Genomic DNA, 20,354 nt, shown 5'->3' on the forward strand with positions numbered 1-20,354 from the left:
GGGAGGGTTTGGAAGGAGCTGCGGCACCAGGCCGCGGAGGAAAATCTTTCCAAGAGCTTCGCCTGAGACAAAATGAGCCAGACGGAATGCAGCAACGCCGGCGGGCGAGGCCGCCAGGTTTCATGGCAGCGATCCAAAGACCCACCAACTGTCTTCATTGCTGTTTGTGAGAATTCCAACTGCCCATCACCACAGAGGACAATTCCCACACTTTCGGGTCCAAATAATACACAGAATGATACAGCACGCCACACTAACCCCCCACAGTACCTGGCGATATAGCGCTTCCCCATGTACTGGAACTGGTGCAGGCAGACTCTGTGGGCAGGATGAGAGCTCATTAGGGGAGGCGACAAACTACTGGGGGCAAAATCACTGCTGACACGTCACTTTATTTAAATGCACTTACAGTAACACGTTCATTCAATAAGCTCTTACCTATATTACTGGCCCCTTACTTCTGGTTTCCAGAAATTCTCTGCAAGGTGCCTTTAAACCCAGAGAAAGTGATCAAACTCAAGGCAGGCCCTATGTTGTGCTGCTATCAGAACCGTAGAGGATGGTTTGAGCAACTCAGAAGAAAGGCCCAGGAGGGACAGGATTGACTCTGACTTAGAGCTTGGACACTTACTCTACGTTTGTCTTGGAAGTCACAGTGAAAACCCCATGCACTGCTCCGAGTTGCTTATTCATCCTCGTTCAACCTAAGGAGCTTTCTTTTTTCTTTTTTTAACATCATATTTTTTCCTTTTAGCAAGACAACATCTCTTCATTTTATTTATTTATTTTGGCCACACCACGTGGTATATGGGATCTTAGTTCCCCAACCAGGGATCAAACTAGTGCCCCCTGCATTGGGAGTATAGTCTTAACCACGGGACCACCAGGAAAGCCCCTGGAACTTTCTTTTTTGATTCAAGTAAATGGACTGGTCTCTTACAGACATCAAGTATGTTTTTTGTTGTTGTTGTTTATTTTACTATATCCATAACATTGCTTTAACAAAATCATAGATTTAATTAGAGGCAGTTAAAATAATATCTAGGAAGTTCTTCTGGTGGTGAAGCTTATCTCACATGTGACAACTAATATCTTTGCTAAGTATCAACAAGATATAATATCTCTAATATTATCTATATTAGAGAGGAAATGGCCATGAATTCATGAATCAAGGCCATTAATTCCAAAATGCACAAAGCTTTGACCATCACGGATTCCCACCCAAATTCATGCAAACACATGGGGTAGCAGATCATGACCCCAACTGGCAGGCATAGAGCTACATGTGAAAGTCACTCAGTCGTGTCTGACTCTGTGGCCCCATGGACTGTATGGTCCATGGAATTCTCCAGGCCAGAATACTGGAATGGGTAGCCTTTCCCTTGACCAGGAGATCTTCCCAATCCAGGGATCGACCTGCATTGCAGGCGGAATCTTTACCAGCTGAACCACAAAGGAAGCCCATGATTTAACCAATTACTGTGAACAATCACGGTACTGAAGAAATAAGTTCTTAATGCAAAAACAATAATGTGCTTGACTGTGGGGGTGCTCCCTGAGACCCTACTGGGTGTTACGGAATATACTCTCTATGAAAATTTTTCAAAAATCCAAAAAATTCTGTATTTGAAAAACCATCTGGCCCCACCGGTTTTGGATAAGGGATTGTGGATTTGTGTTTCTAAAAATAAAAAGCTTAAAGGAAAAAATAGAAACTTAAAGAGATCAAATAATATAGACTGTATTTAAGATATCACTTTTACTTACTATGTATTTTTAAATTATAGCAATTTTTCTGTCTTAGTTACTGCATCTGCTTAAGTTAGAGTCAACTCAGAAATGTAGCATCCACCCAATTCAGCTAACAAATGTTGTGTTATTTTATTAAAATGGCTTATCCACACAAGTAGCAACCTCCCATCTATAATCATCATATATGTAATAATTTAGGGCTGTCACTGTCCTCTGGGCCATGAGTTCCTGAGACTGGGTGTTGGGGTCAGCTCTAGGAAAAAGAGCTTAACTAAAGATAAGTGTGGATATGACCATACATTGCATTCCTGGTTCAACAACATAGTATTTTTCACACCTCTTAATTAGCCAGGAAAAATCGACAGTCAATGAGCAAAGACAAAACTACTCACTCTGATATTGTAAAAAAATCCATAAGTTCAGCTGTTGAGGCCTTGTTCCAATATGTAAACAAAGCATCTGGAAAGTAAACATGTATTTGGTTAGAATCAGGATGCTTATTTTCTACATACGTAACATGGGAAGAGACCTGAGTGTAGGCCTCCAAACCCTCCCAGTCCCCTTTTATAACTGATTGAAGGATGAACTACAGTGACCACTCTATACCAGATGACACATACAACAGCTTAGTCAGTGTAAAGAAGCTACATTTAAACACTTGAACTTTAATTTCATCATGCATCATCTAACCTGACATGGTACATATTTTAATTTATACATGATTTGCTCTTAAATGGGTTAGAAAATTCAAAGAATACATTGTGGGCATATAATCTAAAGGGAGGTTCACTCTTTACCAACTACAGAATCCCTCCCTAGTAGAGAATCTCCTGAAAATTTGTACATAAGTAACCCCTTCCCAACACACACACTGAAATGGAAACATGAATCCTATGTGCCCTGTTTCACTGAGTTTTAATTCAACAATAGAGCTTTGATGCACTATAACAAAGTGACCAGGTCCCCAACTGACAGAAGTTTACTTGTTCTTCCCCTCAATTTTTTGCTATTATAAATCATGCTTCAGTAAACATGGGTCTTTGCACACTTGTCCAACCACATCTATAGGACAAATTCTTAGAGGCAAACTAACCGTGTTAATGGTTTGTACGTTTAAAATTAGACAGATACTGTCAAACCACTTTCTGAATAAGCAGTGTATGAGAGCTCCTGTTTTCCAGCCCGATGGTACAATCTGTGCTTAAGAACCTCGCCTACTCTTTATCACGAGCAACTGGGCACATTTTCAGTTAAGGCAAACCCTACAAATTCACTTACAGGAAGCAATCATTATCTGTGTCTGACCCTTACCTGTACACACAGTGTTATCATTTGGGAGTTAACCATTTTTACATTGTTATACTTTACATAGAAGTTGAGACATGTGTTATAAAATTTCTCTTAGGGAAAAAGCCACTGAGTCTTTGGGGCCTGAGATGAGGGAGTGGGTGGCTGCAGAGAGGCTGAAGGCCCACAAAGATACACGGCCGTAGACTTCTATTCTATGTGGTCAAGAGCAGTGACGACAGGTGGGAGAAGCGGGGGGATGCATAGCAAGTAGCTGTTATGCACCAAGCACTGCACTGGGTCTCAAGACTTCACATGTGTCCTGTCATTGAATCTTCACTGTGGTCAAGGCAGAGTTCCCATTTACAGATGGACTAACTGAAGAAGAAGTAAAGAGCCTCTTGATGACAGTGAAAGAGGAGAGTGAAAAAGTTGAGTTAAAACTCAACATTCAGGAAACTAAGATCATGGCATCCAGTCCCATCACTTCATGGCAGATAGATGGGGAAATAGTGACAGACTTTATTTTTGTGGGCTCCCCAAATCACTGCAGATGGTGACTGCAGCCATGAAATAAAAAGATACTTACTTCTTAGAAGAAAAAGTTATGACCAACCTAGACAGCATATTAAAAAGCAGAGACATTACTTTGGCAACAAAGGTCAATCTAGTCAAAGCTATACTTTTTCCAGTAGTCATGTATGGATGTGAGAGTTGGACTATAAAGAAAGCTGAGCGCCGAAGAATTGATGCTTTTGAACTGTGGTGTTGGAGAAGACTCTTTAGAGTCCCTTGGAGTACAAGGAGATCCAACCACTCAATCCTAAAAGAATTCAACCCTGAATATTCATTGGAAGGACTGATGCTGAAACTGAAGCTCCAATACTTTGGCCATCTGATGAGAAGAACTGACTCACTGGAAAATACCCTGATGCTGGGAAAGATTGAAGGCGGGAGGAGAAGGGGACGACAGAAGATGAGATGGTTGGATGGCATCACCAACTCAATGGACATGAGTTTGAGTAAACTCCGTGAGCTGGTGATGGACAGGGAGGCCTGGCATGCTGCAGTCCATGGGGTCGCAAAGAGTCGGACACGACTGAGTGACTGAACTAAACTGAACAGAGGCTCAGAGATGCTAAGCAATTCTCCCATTGACCAGCAGGGAGAATGCTGGTGGAATGGAGATTTAAACCAAGTGCACCTGATTTTGAAAGCCACGTTTGGCCTCCGAGACCAGAGGGTGGGTCACAGAGCTTCTATTTACTGGGGGCGAGGTTTAAGTTTAGAATCCAGATAGACAGACTCTGGTTACCGAGGCTGGTCATCTGGGTGTGGTGGGAACCTAGGGAGTTCCTGGGATGCTGAGAGCCTCTCTGGGTCAACCTGCAGACCTCTGAGACCCCTTCCCCAGGCATATAAGAAACAGAACCAGCTGGCAAGCCGGGCAGTACCATGGCGGTCTTTCCTTACTCTGGCTGTTGGGTGTGTGGGGGGTGCGGAGAGGCAGAGCTAAGTTCTATTAAGGAGGGCAAGTGAAAGTGAAAGCCACTCAGTCGTGTCAGACTCTGCAACCCTACGGACTACACAGTCCATGGAATACTCCAGGCCAGAATATTGGAGTGGGTAGCCTTTCCCTTCTCCAGGGGATCTTTCCAACCCAGAGATCGAAGCCATGTCTCACGCATTGCAGGCGGATTCTTTACCAGCTGAGCCACCAGGGAAGCCCAAGAATACTGGAGTGGGTAGCCTATCCCTTAAGGAGGGAGGAAGCACAAAAAGGAGCAGAGGGCAAGTGAGGGGGCCTGCGTGTACAAGGTGCTCATTAAATGTGGGATAAAGCAAGGAGATTGGTCTTGGGTGTTCGTTGGAAGGACTGATGCTGAAGCTGAAACTCCAATACTTTGGCCACCTCATGAGAAGAGTTGACTCATTGGAAAAGACTCTGATGCTGGGAGGGATTGGGGGCAGGAGGAGAAGGGGACGACAGAGGATGAGATGGCTGGATGGCATCACCGACTCGATGGACATGAGTTTGGGTAAACTCTGGGAGCTGGTGATAGACAGGGAGGCCTGGTGTGCTGCGATTCGTGGGGTCGCAAAGAGTCGGACACAACTGAGAGACTGAACTGAACTGAACTGAACTGAACTGAAGGAGGGAGTGCTTCCTCCCTCCTTAAGGGATAGGCTATCCACTCCAGTATTCTTGGACTTCCCTGGTGGCTCAGCTGGTAAAGAATCTGCCTGCAATGCGTGAGACATGGCTTCGATCTCTGGGTTGGAAAGATCCCCTGGAGAAGGGAAAGGCTACCCACTCCAGTATTCTGGCCTGGAGAATTCCATGGACTGAAAGCAAAGAACAGCCACAGAGCTAGTTACACAGCTGATTCTGATTGTCTGTCTGGTAAATTATTCTGTAGGCAATTTCTCTCCCACTTCCCATTCCATACAGAAAAATCAATGCTTGGTAGACATTAGGATTTAAATGTGAAAACTGAAATAATACAGCTTTTAAAGAAAATACAGAAGAATATCATCAGAGCCTGAGAGTAGGTACAGATTTCTTAAATGAGACACACATAAAGAAATTCTAATTATAAAGGGGAAAAATTATACTTGACAGTAATTGATAAAAGAGAACATTCTATAACTATTTTTAAGAGGTTGTTGCATTTTAAAAATATTTGCCTGGCCTTACAAAAGGCTGACTTTAAAGGCTATACTTCTTGTATATTTGTTTTTTAAAAAACAGTGATGTTCTAGTTATGCATCATATTTAATATTTGAAATGTAAAGTATTTTAAAGAAAATCTTTAACAAAGGAAAAGCAGGATTATAATGCTGGCTAAAACTTGCTACCATGATGAAAATTGAGAAGTTCTGACTGAATGGGAAGAAGTTCAACTTTCTAACTGAAATAGTAGAATAAGTGCCCAGTGCTTTTATATTTGGTCATCATTCGCCAAAAAAACCCCCAAAACTTGTCTATTTGTTTTTTTTAAAAATAGCTGTTTATTTGTTTTTTTTTTAAATAGCTATTTATTTGTTTTCTTTTTTTAATAGCTATTTTAATGTAACATGCCGACAGAATAAGATACCCCAGTTACAAAGCATTTCAAGGACTGGCACGCTACTCCTAACCTCTGAACTACGGTCAGCTCTTGGTGCTGCTGAAATGGGCACTTGATAGAAAAGAAACACTATCTGCAGGCAGAAGTGCTGTTCCCTGGATGCTCGAGGGCCATAGCCTCTGCCACCAGACAGGCGGGCTTCAGGTCTCCAAAAATGGCATTTTCCTTTCAGAAGAGTTCATCTTCTCTCCATGACCTTAATGGAGTTCACAGAACACTTTCTGATTTGTTACAGGGTAAATAAGAAGATTTTTTGGCCAAGATAAGAATTGACATTGTACCATTGCTTATACCACACTAAATCAGAGTTGCAACTGTCTTGCCATGGATGTTCACAAGCTTCACAAGGTGCTGATAAAGCATTAATGGTTGTGGTCATTTCTGTTTTAAGATGGGGTCGTCAAGCCCTTAATCAGAAACTCAGCCTACCAGGACACCACTACTTCCATTAGAAAACTAAACGCACCTCACTTCTAGTTAAAGCCAGGAATGCGGCATGCACACGCTCAGGTCACTGACACTACAGTCTCTAATTCAGGAGACTGACCAATAAAATTAGGCAAGTGGTCCATAAGCTTGTTTGGACAAATGATACTTAATTAAAAAAAAAAAAAAAGCTCCTTTCATTTATTTGCTTCTGTCTCCTCTGGCAAAGACGTATGTCTGAGTTCAATATAAAATTTTAAAATTCACACTTTAGAACTTCACACTTCACACTTTAGAACTTCTTTTTATAGAATATAGTAATTAATGAAAATAAATGTCCAAATTAAGACTTTCATTTCTAGTACATTTAGTTAATTAACATGTATTTCAAACAAGAGAGAGAAAAAAAAATCCATTTAAATCCTTAAACCCTCTCTACCAACTACAATTTTTAAAGGATAAACCGAATACTGGTACAAGGAAAGTAAAACAGATTTCTTCATTTTTTTACCTACCGTCAGACATGCTTTTTAATATGTAAAGGAAACACATCAGCAGGCTCTTAATCTCAGACTGGTCCAGTTTGTCACAGCGAACGACGGAATTTCCCAAAGTGCCACTTTGTTGGTGCTAAAGGAGGAGAAAATGCAGGTGACTTTTCTCCTTTGTTACAAGTAAAACAAAGTTAGGTTTTCACTTTTCTCCCTTGGAAGAGAAAGATTTTCAGAATTTAGTCAAATCATGTAGGTTGGCAGGTGTCCATGATTTGCCCACAGGCACATCGTCACCACACACACCCACACACACACACACACGTGCTAATCCATGGGAGTGCTGTCTTGTCTCCTTTGCACGCTCTCCCAGGACAAGGCAGAAGGCACGGACCTTTCAAACTGAATAACCACAGTCGTGGTTACTGGCTTAGTTCTGAAATGCCAAGGAAAACTTCATGCAGAAAAGTTGATGTGCTAAGACAGAACGCAGAAATGATGCTTCAGAAGACACCGCCAAACCAAGTGCATCCTCAGGAGCATGTCAGTGGCTGAAACAGCAAATTAAGTCCAAGGTGCTGCTGTGGATCGGCCACTGAAGCCTGGAGCTGAGTCATGGTCATTCTGTTACATTCTAGAGCAGCCTTAAGGGAGGACCACGGGCAGGGGCCTGATAGGGGCAAACAGAGTCATCTCAGCCCAGCAGGGCCAGAGGCCCTGAACTGATGTATCATGCCACGATCAGCTCAGCGCAACAGTGCACACTGCACACAGCCCAGGGCACAGGGCGAGGGCAGTTTTGCCACCAGGCAGCAGGTTCACTTCCAAACTATTCACATTAAAAAAAAAGAACAAGAATCTTATCTCATTAAAAGAGAACACAGGAAATTAGAAAATCTTCAAAGTTATAATTCCAATTGGAATCAGGAATTTTTTTTTTTCCAAATACCAAGCAGAAAGATCAGTGAAAAAAATATTTTGTCTTTCATTTCACTATTTCATTCAAGGCATTGATGGGCAATTGAAAAAATATATAATTATTTTTCAATTCAGTTCAATTTCAATTCAATAAATCATTTTTCAATTTATTTTCAGGCTCAATTAACAACGTACATAAGTAGTTCCATCATAGGGAGGAACCCGGTGCCATCAGTGGCAAAGCTGCAATGCGGGGGCACCCTGCCGCCCACCCACTTCCTCAGCACCCCTGGGAGAGCTCAGGCCTTCTCCCAGCGGGGCCTCCTCCGGCAGAGGTGGCAGTGTCAGGAGCGAGAAGTCCACAGTGGCCCGGTGTGTCCTGGCCGGCTGGTCGCTCTCCTCCTCCTCCTCTCCAGTACCGTGGACGACACAAGCCGAGTGCCTTCTGAGCAGCCTCTCCCTCTACGCAGGAAGGCGTGTCAGGGTCAAGGGAAAAGTTCGACAGGTCATGACCCCTGCATAGAGATGTCTGTATGGCTCCAGGACCGTGGCTGAGCACCATCGGGGAGAGGCCAGACCCGCAACCCCATGGTAGGGTTACGCACCTGATTCCAAGGAAGGATGGCCTCCACATGTCTGAGAATTGGGAATGCATCCCTAAGTGGGTCACCTGTTGACCGATACACGTGCTTGCCTATAACTTGAAATAACTTAGGAAAATAGTGGCCAAGGTGAGACTCATCTATCATGGTTCCAGGTCTAAATCTAAGTTTTATCCATTTGCACAAAATTCAGAATAGTTTTTGTTATTTCAATAAAAATAGTTCAATATGACCAGATGTGTTGTGTTGGGGGCACAGGGTGAATAGAGTGATTCCCAATAAGGATTTATCCCTGAGTCATCCATACGATCAATTAATCTTTTCTGGAGCCAGCTTTAGATCCAGGGCCCATTTGCATGGGTAACTGCGTTATAAACGCTGTTCTCTTTCACAGACCGTGGGGATTCTTACCAAGTGGCATTCTGATTTCCCTATCTGTCTAAACTGCCAGAACCAAAGTGCTCATTGTAAACACTGATGAAATGCTAGAACAGGAATAGAGGGGTGCAGGGGACGGGCCCCACGCTTAAACCATACTCTGACCGACTACCCCAGGTTTAACTGAGTTATTTAAGAAAGAAAGGAAAAAAAAGGGTCCAACTTGATGAACATGTGAACATGAAGCATGCCTACTTTGGGCTGAATCCATTAGTTATAAGAAAACACTTAAATTACCAGAAAGGAACTTACCTTCTCCAGGGAATTGCTCTTCTCACTATTCCTTTCTGGAAGGCTGTTCCCGGAATCTGTGCTTATGAGGGAGCCTCTTGAATCAGCATTTCTCACGCTATTGATGTTGGGAGTTGAGTTTGCATATGGAGAAGCTAAACAAAGGTCAAGCCAAGACCCAGATTTGGTGAGACAGAACAAAATAAAGGTAAGCCCTCAACTTTAAAGGAGACTGCTTTTAGGGCACTTGTTTAAACTTGTTTTTTCTGTGAGGAAGTTGGCTCAAGACTTTTATTCAGTTACCTCTCCTTTAAAGAACTGGGCCACATAGCGTAAAAGCAAACTTGAGTCTGGAACATTCTGATATAACTATCAATTCACTTATGAGAAACCACCTTGGATTGCTCAGACTGGGGGAGAACGTGCTGATTCAGACTGGGGTAGAATAAAGACTTCAAAAAATTAAAAAGATAAATCCACCTATAACCATCAAATTAAAAAAAAAACCCAAATCATGCAATAAACCCACTGTACTCAAATGGCATGCCCAGGAGCCCCAGAAAACCCCGAGGGATGTCATGGGACATTCTCATTTTTCAAGGAAAACACAATGACATCAGTTGGAAACCGTAGTTTTAACCTCAGACTGCTACATTCCTTTCCATGATGTTATATCTCTCTGAAGTGGGGTTGCTGTGATAAAAACCAAGTACTGGGTGAAAAAACAGTGTGGAACAGGAAATGAGAATGCCGGTGAGCAATGTGATTTCAAATGTGAGAAGCTGCGCAGCGTCCAATAGGTACATTAGTAAGAATAGGCCCCATTAGTAAGAACTGTGGTTATTAAAAATAAAATTTTTTTCTTTAAATTTATGTATATAGGTTTCAAATGCCTCTTAAGTTGTTAGGTTAAACATACTTATTAAGTTATTTGGCCTTAAGTACCTAATAAACAGAACCACTTGGTGTTTCTTTTGGCCTGGGGATGCCATGAAAAAAACCACTCTGATAATGAGGGTGCTGTGAACTGAGACTGTTTGGGAATCTCTGCAAAAAACATTTACGAGCAGAGACGAAATCTACCTTGGAAATAAAATTTGTGACATCTGTGAGGGGAAGAAACAAAAAATAGCATTTTAAGGCAGAAGTCAGCCCCTACCTCGACACTATGGAATTTTAAAAAGTACTAGATTGACTTCCTGCTTAGATAAGATTTCAATAAATCACATAATTAAAAATGACCCTCAGACTTGGTTCACTCTGAGCTGAACCAAGAGGCACGCTCCCGGCAGAGAGGCCTCCTGGCTGTGCAAACCACAGAAGACCCCCAACCCCATGCAGCAGGCTGTGAGCATGGCCCTCTCGTTCCCAAGCTGCCTTCACATGAGATGCCTTCACCTGGCACCTCGGGACAGGCAGGCCCTTCTGGGTTTCAGCCTGCCAATTAGCTACCGTGGACTGAGACACCTCTAAGTTAGCCCACCCTCCACCCCCAGGCTTATCCACCATCCCTATAACTGATTCAGTATGTTAAGTACATCAAGGAAAGAAGGGTCAGGAGAATCTGAAAACATAAGTGAAGGCGGGAACATGTAAACCACGGGCCACCAGCAGCATGACTCCAGGACAGGAACTATGCAGGTCAAAACGCTATGAAAAAGCAGTAAGTCTTTTTCTGTACTCAGAAAAGAGACATGCGCTGTGACCAAATTATAGCTATCGGCCTCCTAATATAACCGGACTTCATATTTAATGTAGAACACAGAGCTCAGGGGAAAGAGACTCTTGGGAAAGTAAAATTAGACCCTAAATTCTCAGAGTTTTAGGCTCAATTCCAGAACAAGAGTCCTAATCTAAGGCAAACAGATGGAAATGCAATAAATCAAAACCAACAGGCTTAGTAGAACCATGTTCCTGTTGTGTGTGTTTGTCTGTATTTAATATCCTGGCCTGGTGCATAGTGCATAACTTTTCATAGAACTTTAGTTCAACTCTCCCCTCTTTGGTACAGACAGCAAAACGCAATACACTGAGTAGGTGGAAAAAAGAACTCTGAGCCTAAGAATGCATGCCTTTTAAAATGAATGTAACCTTACAGTAGTTTTTATCCAGGCGATGAATTGGTTTTAGAAATTTTCATGCACCATGTTCCAAAGGCATTAAAAAAAAAATTGCTGAGGGTACATCCTCAGTAAGTGTGGAAGGAGAATCTCCTCGAGATATGGAATTCCTTGGTAAATAAAAGAAGAGGTAAAGCTACCAGAAAACGACTAGCAAACCCAGTTCAAAGGTGGGGGCTTCCCTGGAAGGCATTTCTAAAAGGAAGTTAGGATTACAGTGTTTAAAGATGGGGGTTGAGGAGAAGGTGGGGTCACAGATAAAAGCCCGAGTATAAATAAGTCTGCTGCGGTGAATTCCCGTGAAAAGTGGATCCAGATCTTAAAATTCAAGAAAGAATGAAAAAGACAAAATTAGTCTCAAGTACTTTTCATAACTTCACCATGAACACAGAGCAATTGAAGGCCATTTATGCCACTGAAGTTGTGCTGAAGACACCCCCACGGCTCAGCTCCATGTTCTCAAGGAATCCCAAACCCTAACTGGGCGAATGTGGAACTGGAGAAATCAAGCCAGAGTCAAAACATCACCTCATTCTAGTTTCACCATTTTCGCAAAGCCTTGGATCCTACAGAAATGCTGGTCAGAGGGATCAGAGAGTTAAGATTTAGGCTGTGGGACTCATCTGACTGGCTACTAAGAGCCTATCACAAAGCATGAATAACACTGAAGAACTGTGCTTGTTACAATGGCAGGCAAATAACAACACTGAGGAGTCTACCTTGCCAAGCTCTGCAACACTGAACTAGCTCTTCTTCCCTCACCAGGACTGTTTTTGAAATGTGGGCACAGGATGAAGAGGCCAGACATCTCGCCCTTGCACCTGTAAACGGTGGAAGTCTGGACCCAAGGATACAATTGTCTGACTTTAAAGCCAGTGCTATGGACCGCTGCAGACAGAGCCAGGAAGGGACCCCTTCCCACTCCCAGAGAGTGGCTGGTTGAGTGGTCAGCGTGAGAGCCCCAGGAGGAAGGCAGTGGAAATGCTGTGTGCCAGGCTCTGCGTTCTAGATGAATTAACTCATTTCATCTTTACGGTGCCAAAAGTGAGGTAAACAGAACTATGAAAAGTACACATAAACATAAGCAAGATGAAAGACTGGTATGGGTGTTCGAGGATAAATCTGAGCACTGGTGTGAGGTTTCCAATTTTACAGTCTGGCCAGTTTCGTTGCCTACATGAAATAGCATGTTAGCAACAAGAACAACACAAAAGCTAAGGACATAAACTCAGAATGAACAATAAGCCTGCAGATTAATTAGATAAAAGGACTGCCCTTTTATTCTGCCCTGTGGGTTAATTCCATCATTGGGTGGTCTGAGCACTAGCCACAGTAGGGTGCTTCATTTATCCAAACTGTGGTGTAAAACAGAGGGAGAGATAGAGACAGCATCAGCCTGTGAGTGTCTGTGAAGATGTATGTATATTTTTATACCATTATCTTTATGAAGGAGCTGGCACATAGTCTCAATTAGTCAGAATATTAATCAGTACATTTCTCAGGCATTTTTTTAAACGGAAAAACTACTCAGTTTGAATCTTGAATTATGCCATCTGTTTTCCTCCCCATGGGGGCTGCTCTAACATTAGTTTAGATAGAAAAAAAAAACATTCTAGGAAAGAAGATTTTAGAAAACTGATTTCAGCATTGCATTTGAGCCATAAACCAGTAACTCCTTCAGGAATTACTCTCTCACATTTCATCTAAATCGTTAACACTACAAATAAACCCTAACCCCACACACACACCTGCAAAGATTTTTTTCTCCTAAAAGCATTAACAATCTAATTTGAAGATTTAAAATGAAAAATTAACATGCATTAAACACAAAGCAAACAAGACAAATATGCAATTAAGTGTCCTATACTCGGAATTCCTGCAAACTGGGGATCTTTATTTCAGTGTAGGGTTGAGGGGCAAAATAAGAGCTGAGCAGCAAAATAAGAAAAAGAACACGTGAAGCAGAAACTCAAGACTTCAAAGTTCTGATCTGAAAGCTAATGGACGACTGGATTAAAGACACTTTCTGAATGCAACTAGTCAGAAACAGGTCAGAGTCCGAGCTTTACCAATGCCAGAGATGGCGCCAAAGAGGTCCTTGTGCAGGCTGGCGTCCAGCGCGCCCCCAGACTTCTGGGGCGTCACTAACGGGTTCACTGCCGGCAGAGCGAGGGAGTCTTCCTTCACAGTCTGTGGAAGGGAGAGAGAGACAAGAAATCATTAAAGATGGTTTTAAAAGAGTCACCGACTGCTCTTGGGAGTGTGAGCGTGAGTGGGAGAACAGGGCAGAATGGCCTGGCCTGCCCGTCACGTGTGGGTGGGAGGACCAGCACGGAGCCTGTGAAGGGAGGACCAAGGGGGCGGGCTGCAGCAGGAGTGGGGAGCGCGGGGCACTTTAGGCCTGGCGGGCAGAGCAGCCTTGGCCCAGGGAGTCCTGTCTTCCCCTAGGAGTCTAGCACCTTTCCCTTTCCACAGCTCGGATACCCAGCATCTTTCCAGATTATTTCAGCAGGTTTCTTTCTTCAGAAGAAGCCTCAAGTGCTCTTTCTAACTGGAACGTTGGTTTCTCTCTCTCTCATCAGAAATCCTCCCAAAGGAGCAATAATGACCTCACAATAGTGGAGGTGAAAACCTCTGCAGGTTAGGCGCTTCTTGTGAACTCCCAAGAAATTGTGTTCATTGTGAAGTTGTGTCATAACAGAGATTATACTTGGGTGGAAGTCAGAGAAAAAGATGGTGTTCACGTTTCTCAGGGTTGAAGGATTACAGAGAGGACCCTGAATTGCTTATTCTGATTAGAAAAGCAGACAGATTTAGAGACCACACAGGTGCAGGGTAGAGTTGGCGAGGGTGAGATGAGTGTGGTGAAGCCCATTTAAGGACAGTGACCACTCATGCTCCTTGGAACTATTGATATAAAACATGCTCTACAAATAGGGCTCCTCTCAATGCACCATCAGATAGGAGATGTACTCAGAGGAGAGAGATATAAAAACCAGGACAAAGCACCAATGTAGGAGAAAAAGGGACAGAAAAGAAACACAAGGAAATTCCCCAGTGTGTGCCATCATGACAGTGGTAAGATGAACAGTGGAGCCAGTGAAAGGGTCTAGAATAAACAGGAAAAGGACATGGAACTGCTAACCTGTCCAAATTAATGGCCGACTGTCTCCAACCAAAAGGCTTTGAGATCGTACCTGGCATCACCCTTCACTCAACTTAACTTCCAATATATCTTTAAATATCTGCATAAGGCTAAAATAAATTAAGGTGGTCAATTAGGGGAGGTGGGATTGCTCATCTTGGCTCCCCCCCAAACATCTAGTCTGATTATCTCTCTAATTTTATAGACACAAGGAAACTTAAGCCCAAAGAAGTGGCTTTTCAAAGACTCTATAGTATGCTATTAATACACCAGGACTGAGATTAGCACTGACATCTTGTAACACACAGTTTAGAATTATGTAGAATTATGCTTTTTTTAAAAAAATAAAATCCTTATCTCTATAAATTTTCCTTGGATACACAAAGATCCTGACATCTTACAAGAAAGTGAGCCATCAGGAAAGCATGGCTTTTTAATAATAAATTTTTTTTTTAAGAATGATTTTTAACAAGAGCTGAAGGTTTACTGATGGACCCCATCTTAGTCAGAAATGCAATATACCAAGACTACTGTAGATTATTATGGTCTGGGGGGGCAAACAGGAGCAGTGTATAGTTGAAGAGTGTCCCTCCAAATGCACATCCACCCTGAACCTCAGGACGTGACCTTATTTGGAAAGAGGGTCACTGCAGATGTTATTAAGATGTAAGATAAGATGAGGTCACTGTGGATGAAATCCAAGCCCTGGTGTCCTTATAAGGATGGGACAGGATACCAGGGACATGGATGCACACCGGAGAGAACACCACGGAAGACAGGCAGAAAATGAGTCACACAGCCACGGCCAAACAGGGCAAGGTTCCAGGCAAGCACCAGTGGCTGGGAGAGTGGCACAGCCCTAGCTCTTCACCCACCACCTCCGGAGGGAACCAGCCCCGCTGACACCTTGATTTTGGATCTCTGGCTCTCTGGCAGTGAAGGAATAAATTCCTACTTGCTCTGGGCCACCCCGTCCGTGGTGTTTTGTTAGCAGCCGCAGGAAACAAATGCAGGCTGTGTCTGTGTGAGTGTGCTTACGTACACTGCCAGGGTTCACCGGGAAGGGAGACACATCTCTCACGTTGATCCGCTGGACGTTCTCAATCAGCAGACCGAACAGAGGCAGGTAGAGAGTAGCTATCCTTGCCTGATGGCTCTGGAACAAAAGGTGCACAATGTAAGTGAATCCCGGCCTTGGAGAGCTTAATGATGGACTGGGCGAGCACTGGCCAGGTCCTGTATTGGGACCCTTCCTATAAAGACGGCTGTTAGATTTTATTGCATAAACAGAGAAAGCTTTTGTGCTATTGTTACTAATTTTCTAGTTGCTTATTTCTTTGGATTACTCAAAATGAAGGTCATGTTATCAGTCACATTTCCATGCATCAGAGAACACTCACCCTGGAAGCGTATCTGTCGTCAAAAGAGTGCTTTATCAGCAGATTCTTGAGCACGCTGATGGCAATCACTCGGACCTCCCTGAACTCCTGGAGGGCAGCCCCCACCTCCCTCAGTAACAGTCCCACCAAGAAGTGGTTTCTGCAGAACTCATCTGTTAATGCGTAGTCAAGCTGAAGATCTGAAATGAACATATAAACAAACTGATTTAGTTAGAAGGGATGTAATACTCTTTGAATAAAATAAAAACCAAGCCCACCCTTTCCTTTCAGGCTCCCCTGTGTGTGTCAACAGGTGGTCACATCTGGCTCCCACAGGCTGATAACCTAAAACACTGCTCTACACTCCAAAATGGAAACAGAGTTTAAATACAATTAAATCAATCCACAATGCAGGAGACTGCCTGCAATGCAGGAGACCCAGGTTCGATCCCTGGGTTGGGAAGATCCCCTGCAGGAGGAAATTTCTACTGACTCCAGTGTTCTTGCCTGGGAAATGCTATGGTCAGGGAGCCTGGTGGGCTACAGTCCACAGGGATCGCCAAGAGAGTCGGACATGACTTAGTGACCAAGCCACCACCACCAAATAAATGCACTGGATTTTGATTATAGAAAGTATTACATCCCACATAATTATTAAGTCAGTGAATAGTTTTAGAACCAATTTTTAGAATATAGAACAGCACATTATATTACAAATGTAATTTTGTTACTGATATGAAATTCAAATATTATAGAGAAGTAATTTGTGCACAACAAACACATAACTAAAGAATAAATATGCATGGCCTATTAAAATGTTCTTCACTACATGGGTTCATTTATCTATTTCCTGGTCATTAATGCCCATATACTCCACCCAATGTGTTTAAAATGACCGAGTTAGCATATAACCTACTTATTTTGCTATCACTGAAGACCTTATTTTATATAGAATTTTCTCAAATATTCTCTTAAAACTTCTGTACCTCAAAAAGCAAATGGAAAACTAATATAAACTAGAACTAAAGTGGACAAAGCACCAAATCAAACTAGCTAAGTCACTGGCAAGCTAAGAGACAAGACTGGAAGCTCTTCTAGAAAAGAGATGCAACCAAATGTGAGCTCAACTGAGGGAAGGTAGAGACAAGTAGCTAAACACCACACTCTAAAGCTGAAACAACACTTTTCCAGTAGGCTATGGCTTGGATTTAAATTCTTATACCGCATCCATTGTTAGAGGAACGTCAATGGGCCTCTACTTTGGTTTTAATCTCATGCTGGACAGTTGTTTCTAAGTCTATTTAGATTCTCACTCAATTCCTAGGAACCCTTTTCAGGACTTTCCAGAACACTCATGTCCACTGTTTATGAGTTTTAAGCACATATTATTGAAAAGGCAGTTCACAGCCTGAATTCACATGAGTCCCTTAGAAGAAAACTATTTATGGGTTTAACTGTACACATGTGTGTGTGCATGTGAGTACGTGTGTGCAGACAGGAAGGTGGAAGAGCAGGTGAGAAGGGTGAGAGGAAGGAGAATGCTAAATAAAAAAAAAAACCCTTATTCCTACCGGTGCAGTTATGAAAATTCATACTGAAGCCACCTGTCCTTCTAGCCCCAAATTCTGATAGTCTACAAGAGTTTGTGCAAGTCTCGGGGTATGTGAAGGCTCTCCTCACTCTGTTCTGTGGGAATAAACAACTGGGCCAGTGGGGAAGATTAGAACAGGTTCACTGCCCGATCCCTGGGCAGAAAGAGCTGTCCTGAGCACCCTGACAGATGAGAGGAAAAGACAGTCATGGTCCCCAAGGACAGGTGGGCCAGTAACTGCTGGTGGGCTAAGGGTGCAGGGTGGGGCGCTGGGAGAGGCAAGGGCCTGGCCAGGCCCAGATCCAGTGACTGGCCGAGTGACTGGCTGGGAGGAACACAAGGACCCCAGCGAGGTGCTGTGTGAGGCTGAGAAGTGTCAGAAGTGAGGAGCTGGGACCAGCAGGTGTGTCTGGCTTGTGAATAGCTCAGGGGGAGACAGGTGGTGGGGCAGGGTTGGGCGGGGGATTCTGAATGGCCCAGAATGCTCAACCCTGTACCTTTTCCAATTATTACCCCAAAGTCACCTTCTCAGTGAGGCTCTTCCTGGCCACCTGATCTCAATGTCACCCACTTCCTATCCCGTTCCCTCACTTTTCCTCTCCATAGCATGCATCACTCTGACAGCCGGGGCTTCATCCTTGTTGTCCACAACTGTATCGCAAGGTTAGGTAGAGTTGGTGCTGGGCAAATATTTGCTGAATGCGTGATAACCAATGTCAGGCCATGGTCCCTATCTTGCTCTTTATAGGCAGTTTGAGCCTCTTTTGGGCATTTAAGATATTTAGGTCTCTGAATGATGCCTTTGTGTATTTCTCCCTGAATTTCAGTTCAGTTCAGTTCAGTCACTCAGTCGTGTCCGACTCTTTGCGACCCCATGAATCGCAGCACGCCAGGCCTCCCTGTCCATCATCATCTCCCAGAGTTCACTCAGAGTCGCGTCCATTGAGTCAGTGATGCCATCCAGCCATCTCATCCTCGGTTGTCCCCTTCTCCTCCTGCCCCCAATCCCTCCCAGCATCAAAGTCTTCTCCAATGAGTCAACTCTTCGCATGAGGTGGCCAAAGTACTGGAGTTTCACCTTTAGCGTCATTCCTTCCAAAGAAATCCCAAGGTCACTTGATTTAGGTGTCATCAATAATTCGATGGAGAAGGAAATGGAAACCCACTCCAGTATTCTTGCCTAGAGAATCCCATGGACTGAGGAGCCTCACGGGCTACAGTCCATGGGGCTGCAAAGAGTTGGACACGACTGAGTGATGAGGCAACAACAAATAGTTTGGTGGCATCCTTCCACTTTTTCTCTCCTGCAGCATAAATAATCCTGAGCACATGCAAGGTGCTAAATACTGCACTACGATAGACCCGAGAGACTAGGTGGATTCATTTGACTTACTCAGTGAGGACAAAGAAATCTCCATGAGCTTAATTCTCTTCAAATTCAGAAAGATACAGAACAGTTAATAAAGACTCAACATGCAAACATAGAAAGCATGTGAAAAGCCGTGTTGCGTGTGACAAAGGTTACTGCTACTGCTATAAACAAGGACTAGGAAAATAGTGGGAGAATACACTTTGAAGTGAAGCAGGGTTTTTTGTTTGTTTGCTTTACTTCTTAAAGAAACCTCCTAGAGGACCTAGTGATCCCAGGAGCAAAAAACAAGACGCCTCCTGGGGATGTTACAGTAATGTGTTAGCTACAGTGAGAACAAATTCACTGGCTTTTCGTGAATTTTAAAATTGATCCAAGTACATGGGAAATGCCTAAATGCATAGCACACGTAAGCATTTCAGCAATCACTTGCATTCTTTTTCTTTTAAAGGAGGAAGATGCAAGAAAGCAAGCGTCACACCCCACACCTACCTACAGGAGTGTCATTTGACTCCACAGCTGGTGAAAGAAAAGCTAATTCATAAGAAAAAAGGAAAAGTGAAACAAATAAAAATAAACTACAGTAAATAAAAAGGATTTCTATTGTTTAAGCAATGGAATTGTTCAATGAAAAAAGAGTCACACTGCCATGATCAATAGTCTGGTAAGTTTGCTTAAAAAAAGTTAAGTTCCTATGAAGCATTTTATCAATTTTTTAAAAAAATGGAAATGAGAAAAAAAGTGACTTCACCAATGAAAAATATCAAATATTCTTAATGTCATGTGTGAACTAATTCTCTTATTTAAAATGAATGGCTCTCTTTTTGAAAAAGACTAGGATTAATATATTTAAAGATAGATTACCTTGATATCTTTGAATCCTGCCTTTTCCAAACGGCATTGGTAAATTCAAAGGAATATAATGTTCATGATTGCACACCACACGAAGAAATTCGAATTTGTATTCAAAGAGGGTCTGCAGGAAAAAAATGGTTATAGTCATAAGTTATGGATACTCTGCACAGCCTCCTAAGAAACCCCTGAGGAGTGACACTCTGCCTGTGGCTTCTTCCCTGTCTCAGGGCTACATGCTCTAGGGTACTTTACAGATTTCAGCATGGCTTCAGGGATTCATTTGAAAATGGGGAACACATTTTGCTACATAATGTTCTCCATTGACTTTTAGGGCATTTATTATTTATGCTCCTCCGACTTCAATAAAGGATTTCAGCCAGCTTATAATTACAGACCAGATTCAAAGCAAGAAAAAAATGAGAAAGGCAGACCTTTAAAATAAACACACAAGGGAAGAAACAGAAAATTCTAGCAAAGAAAGGCTGTGTGGTTCCTTCTGTTACCTTGTTAAATAAACTATGATTTGTAACAAGAATACTTTTAGTTTTGCAGCTGAGAAGTCATTTCGGGTATTGATGAGAAAAACCAACAGGTAAGTTTATGTTGCATTTGGAATTAC

At 42.9% G+C, this 20,354-nt stretch overlaps 1 protein-coding gene and 1 long non-coding RNA gene across 27 annotated transcripts in view; one reads left to right on the forward strand and one right to left on the reverse strand.

Moving 5' to 3' along the window:
- DOCK9 (dedicator of cytokinesis 9) overlaps nt 1–20,354 on the reverse strand; it is a 288,486-nt gene that overhangs the window by 54,483 nt on the left and 213,649 nt on the right. For all 24 annotated transcript variants that reach the window (XM_027973748.3, XM_060394649.1, XM_060394644.1 and 21 more), the window contains exons 30-37: nt 19,745–19,856; nt 15,942–16,120; nt 15,584–15,697; nt 13,466–13,586; nt 9,298–9,431; nt 7,112–7,226; nt 2,145–2,211; nt 271–318 (exon numbers count right to left, since the gene is read on the reverse strand). In XM_027973748.3, the coding sequence (XP_027829549.2) occupies nt 271–318; nt 2,145–2,211; nt 7,112–7,226; nt 9,298–9,431; nt 13,466–13,586; nt 15,584–15,697; nt 15,942–16,120; nt 19,745–19,856 (890 nt within the window). The remainder of the gene's footprint in view (nt 1–270; nt 319–2,144; nt 2,212–7,111; nt 7,227–9,297; nt 9,432–13,465; nt 13,587–15,583; nt 15,698–15,941; nt 16,121–19,744; nt 19,857–20,354) is intronic.
- Nucleotides 1–20,354, forward strand: part of LOC121820462 (uncharacterized) — a 37,638-nt gene that overhangs the window by 9,232 nt on the left and 8,052 nt on the right. For all 3 annotated transcript variants that reach the window (XR_009595288.1, XR_006061006.2, XR_006061004.2), the window contains exon 2: nt 19,332–19,544. This is a non-coding gene — a long non-coding RNA (uncharacterized LOC121820462). The remainder of the gene's footprint in view (nt 1–19,331; nt 19,545–20,354) is intronic.

This window comes from Ovis aries, chromosome 10, assembly GCF_016772045.2.
Source record: "Ovis aries strain OAR_USU_Benz2616 breed Rambouillet chromosome 10, ARS-UI_Ramb_v3.0, whole genome shotgun sequence".
Classification (NCBI taxonomy): Eukaryota; Metazoa; Chordata; class Mammalia; order Artiodactyla; family Bovidae; genus Ovis; species Ovis aries.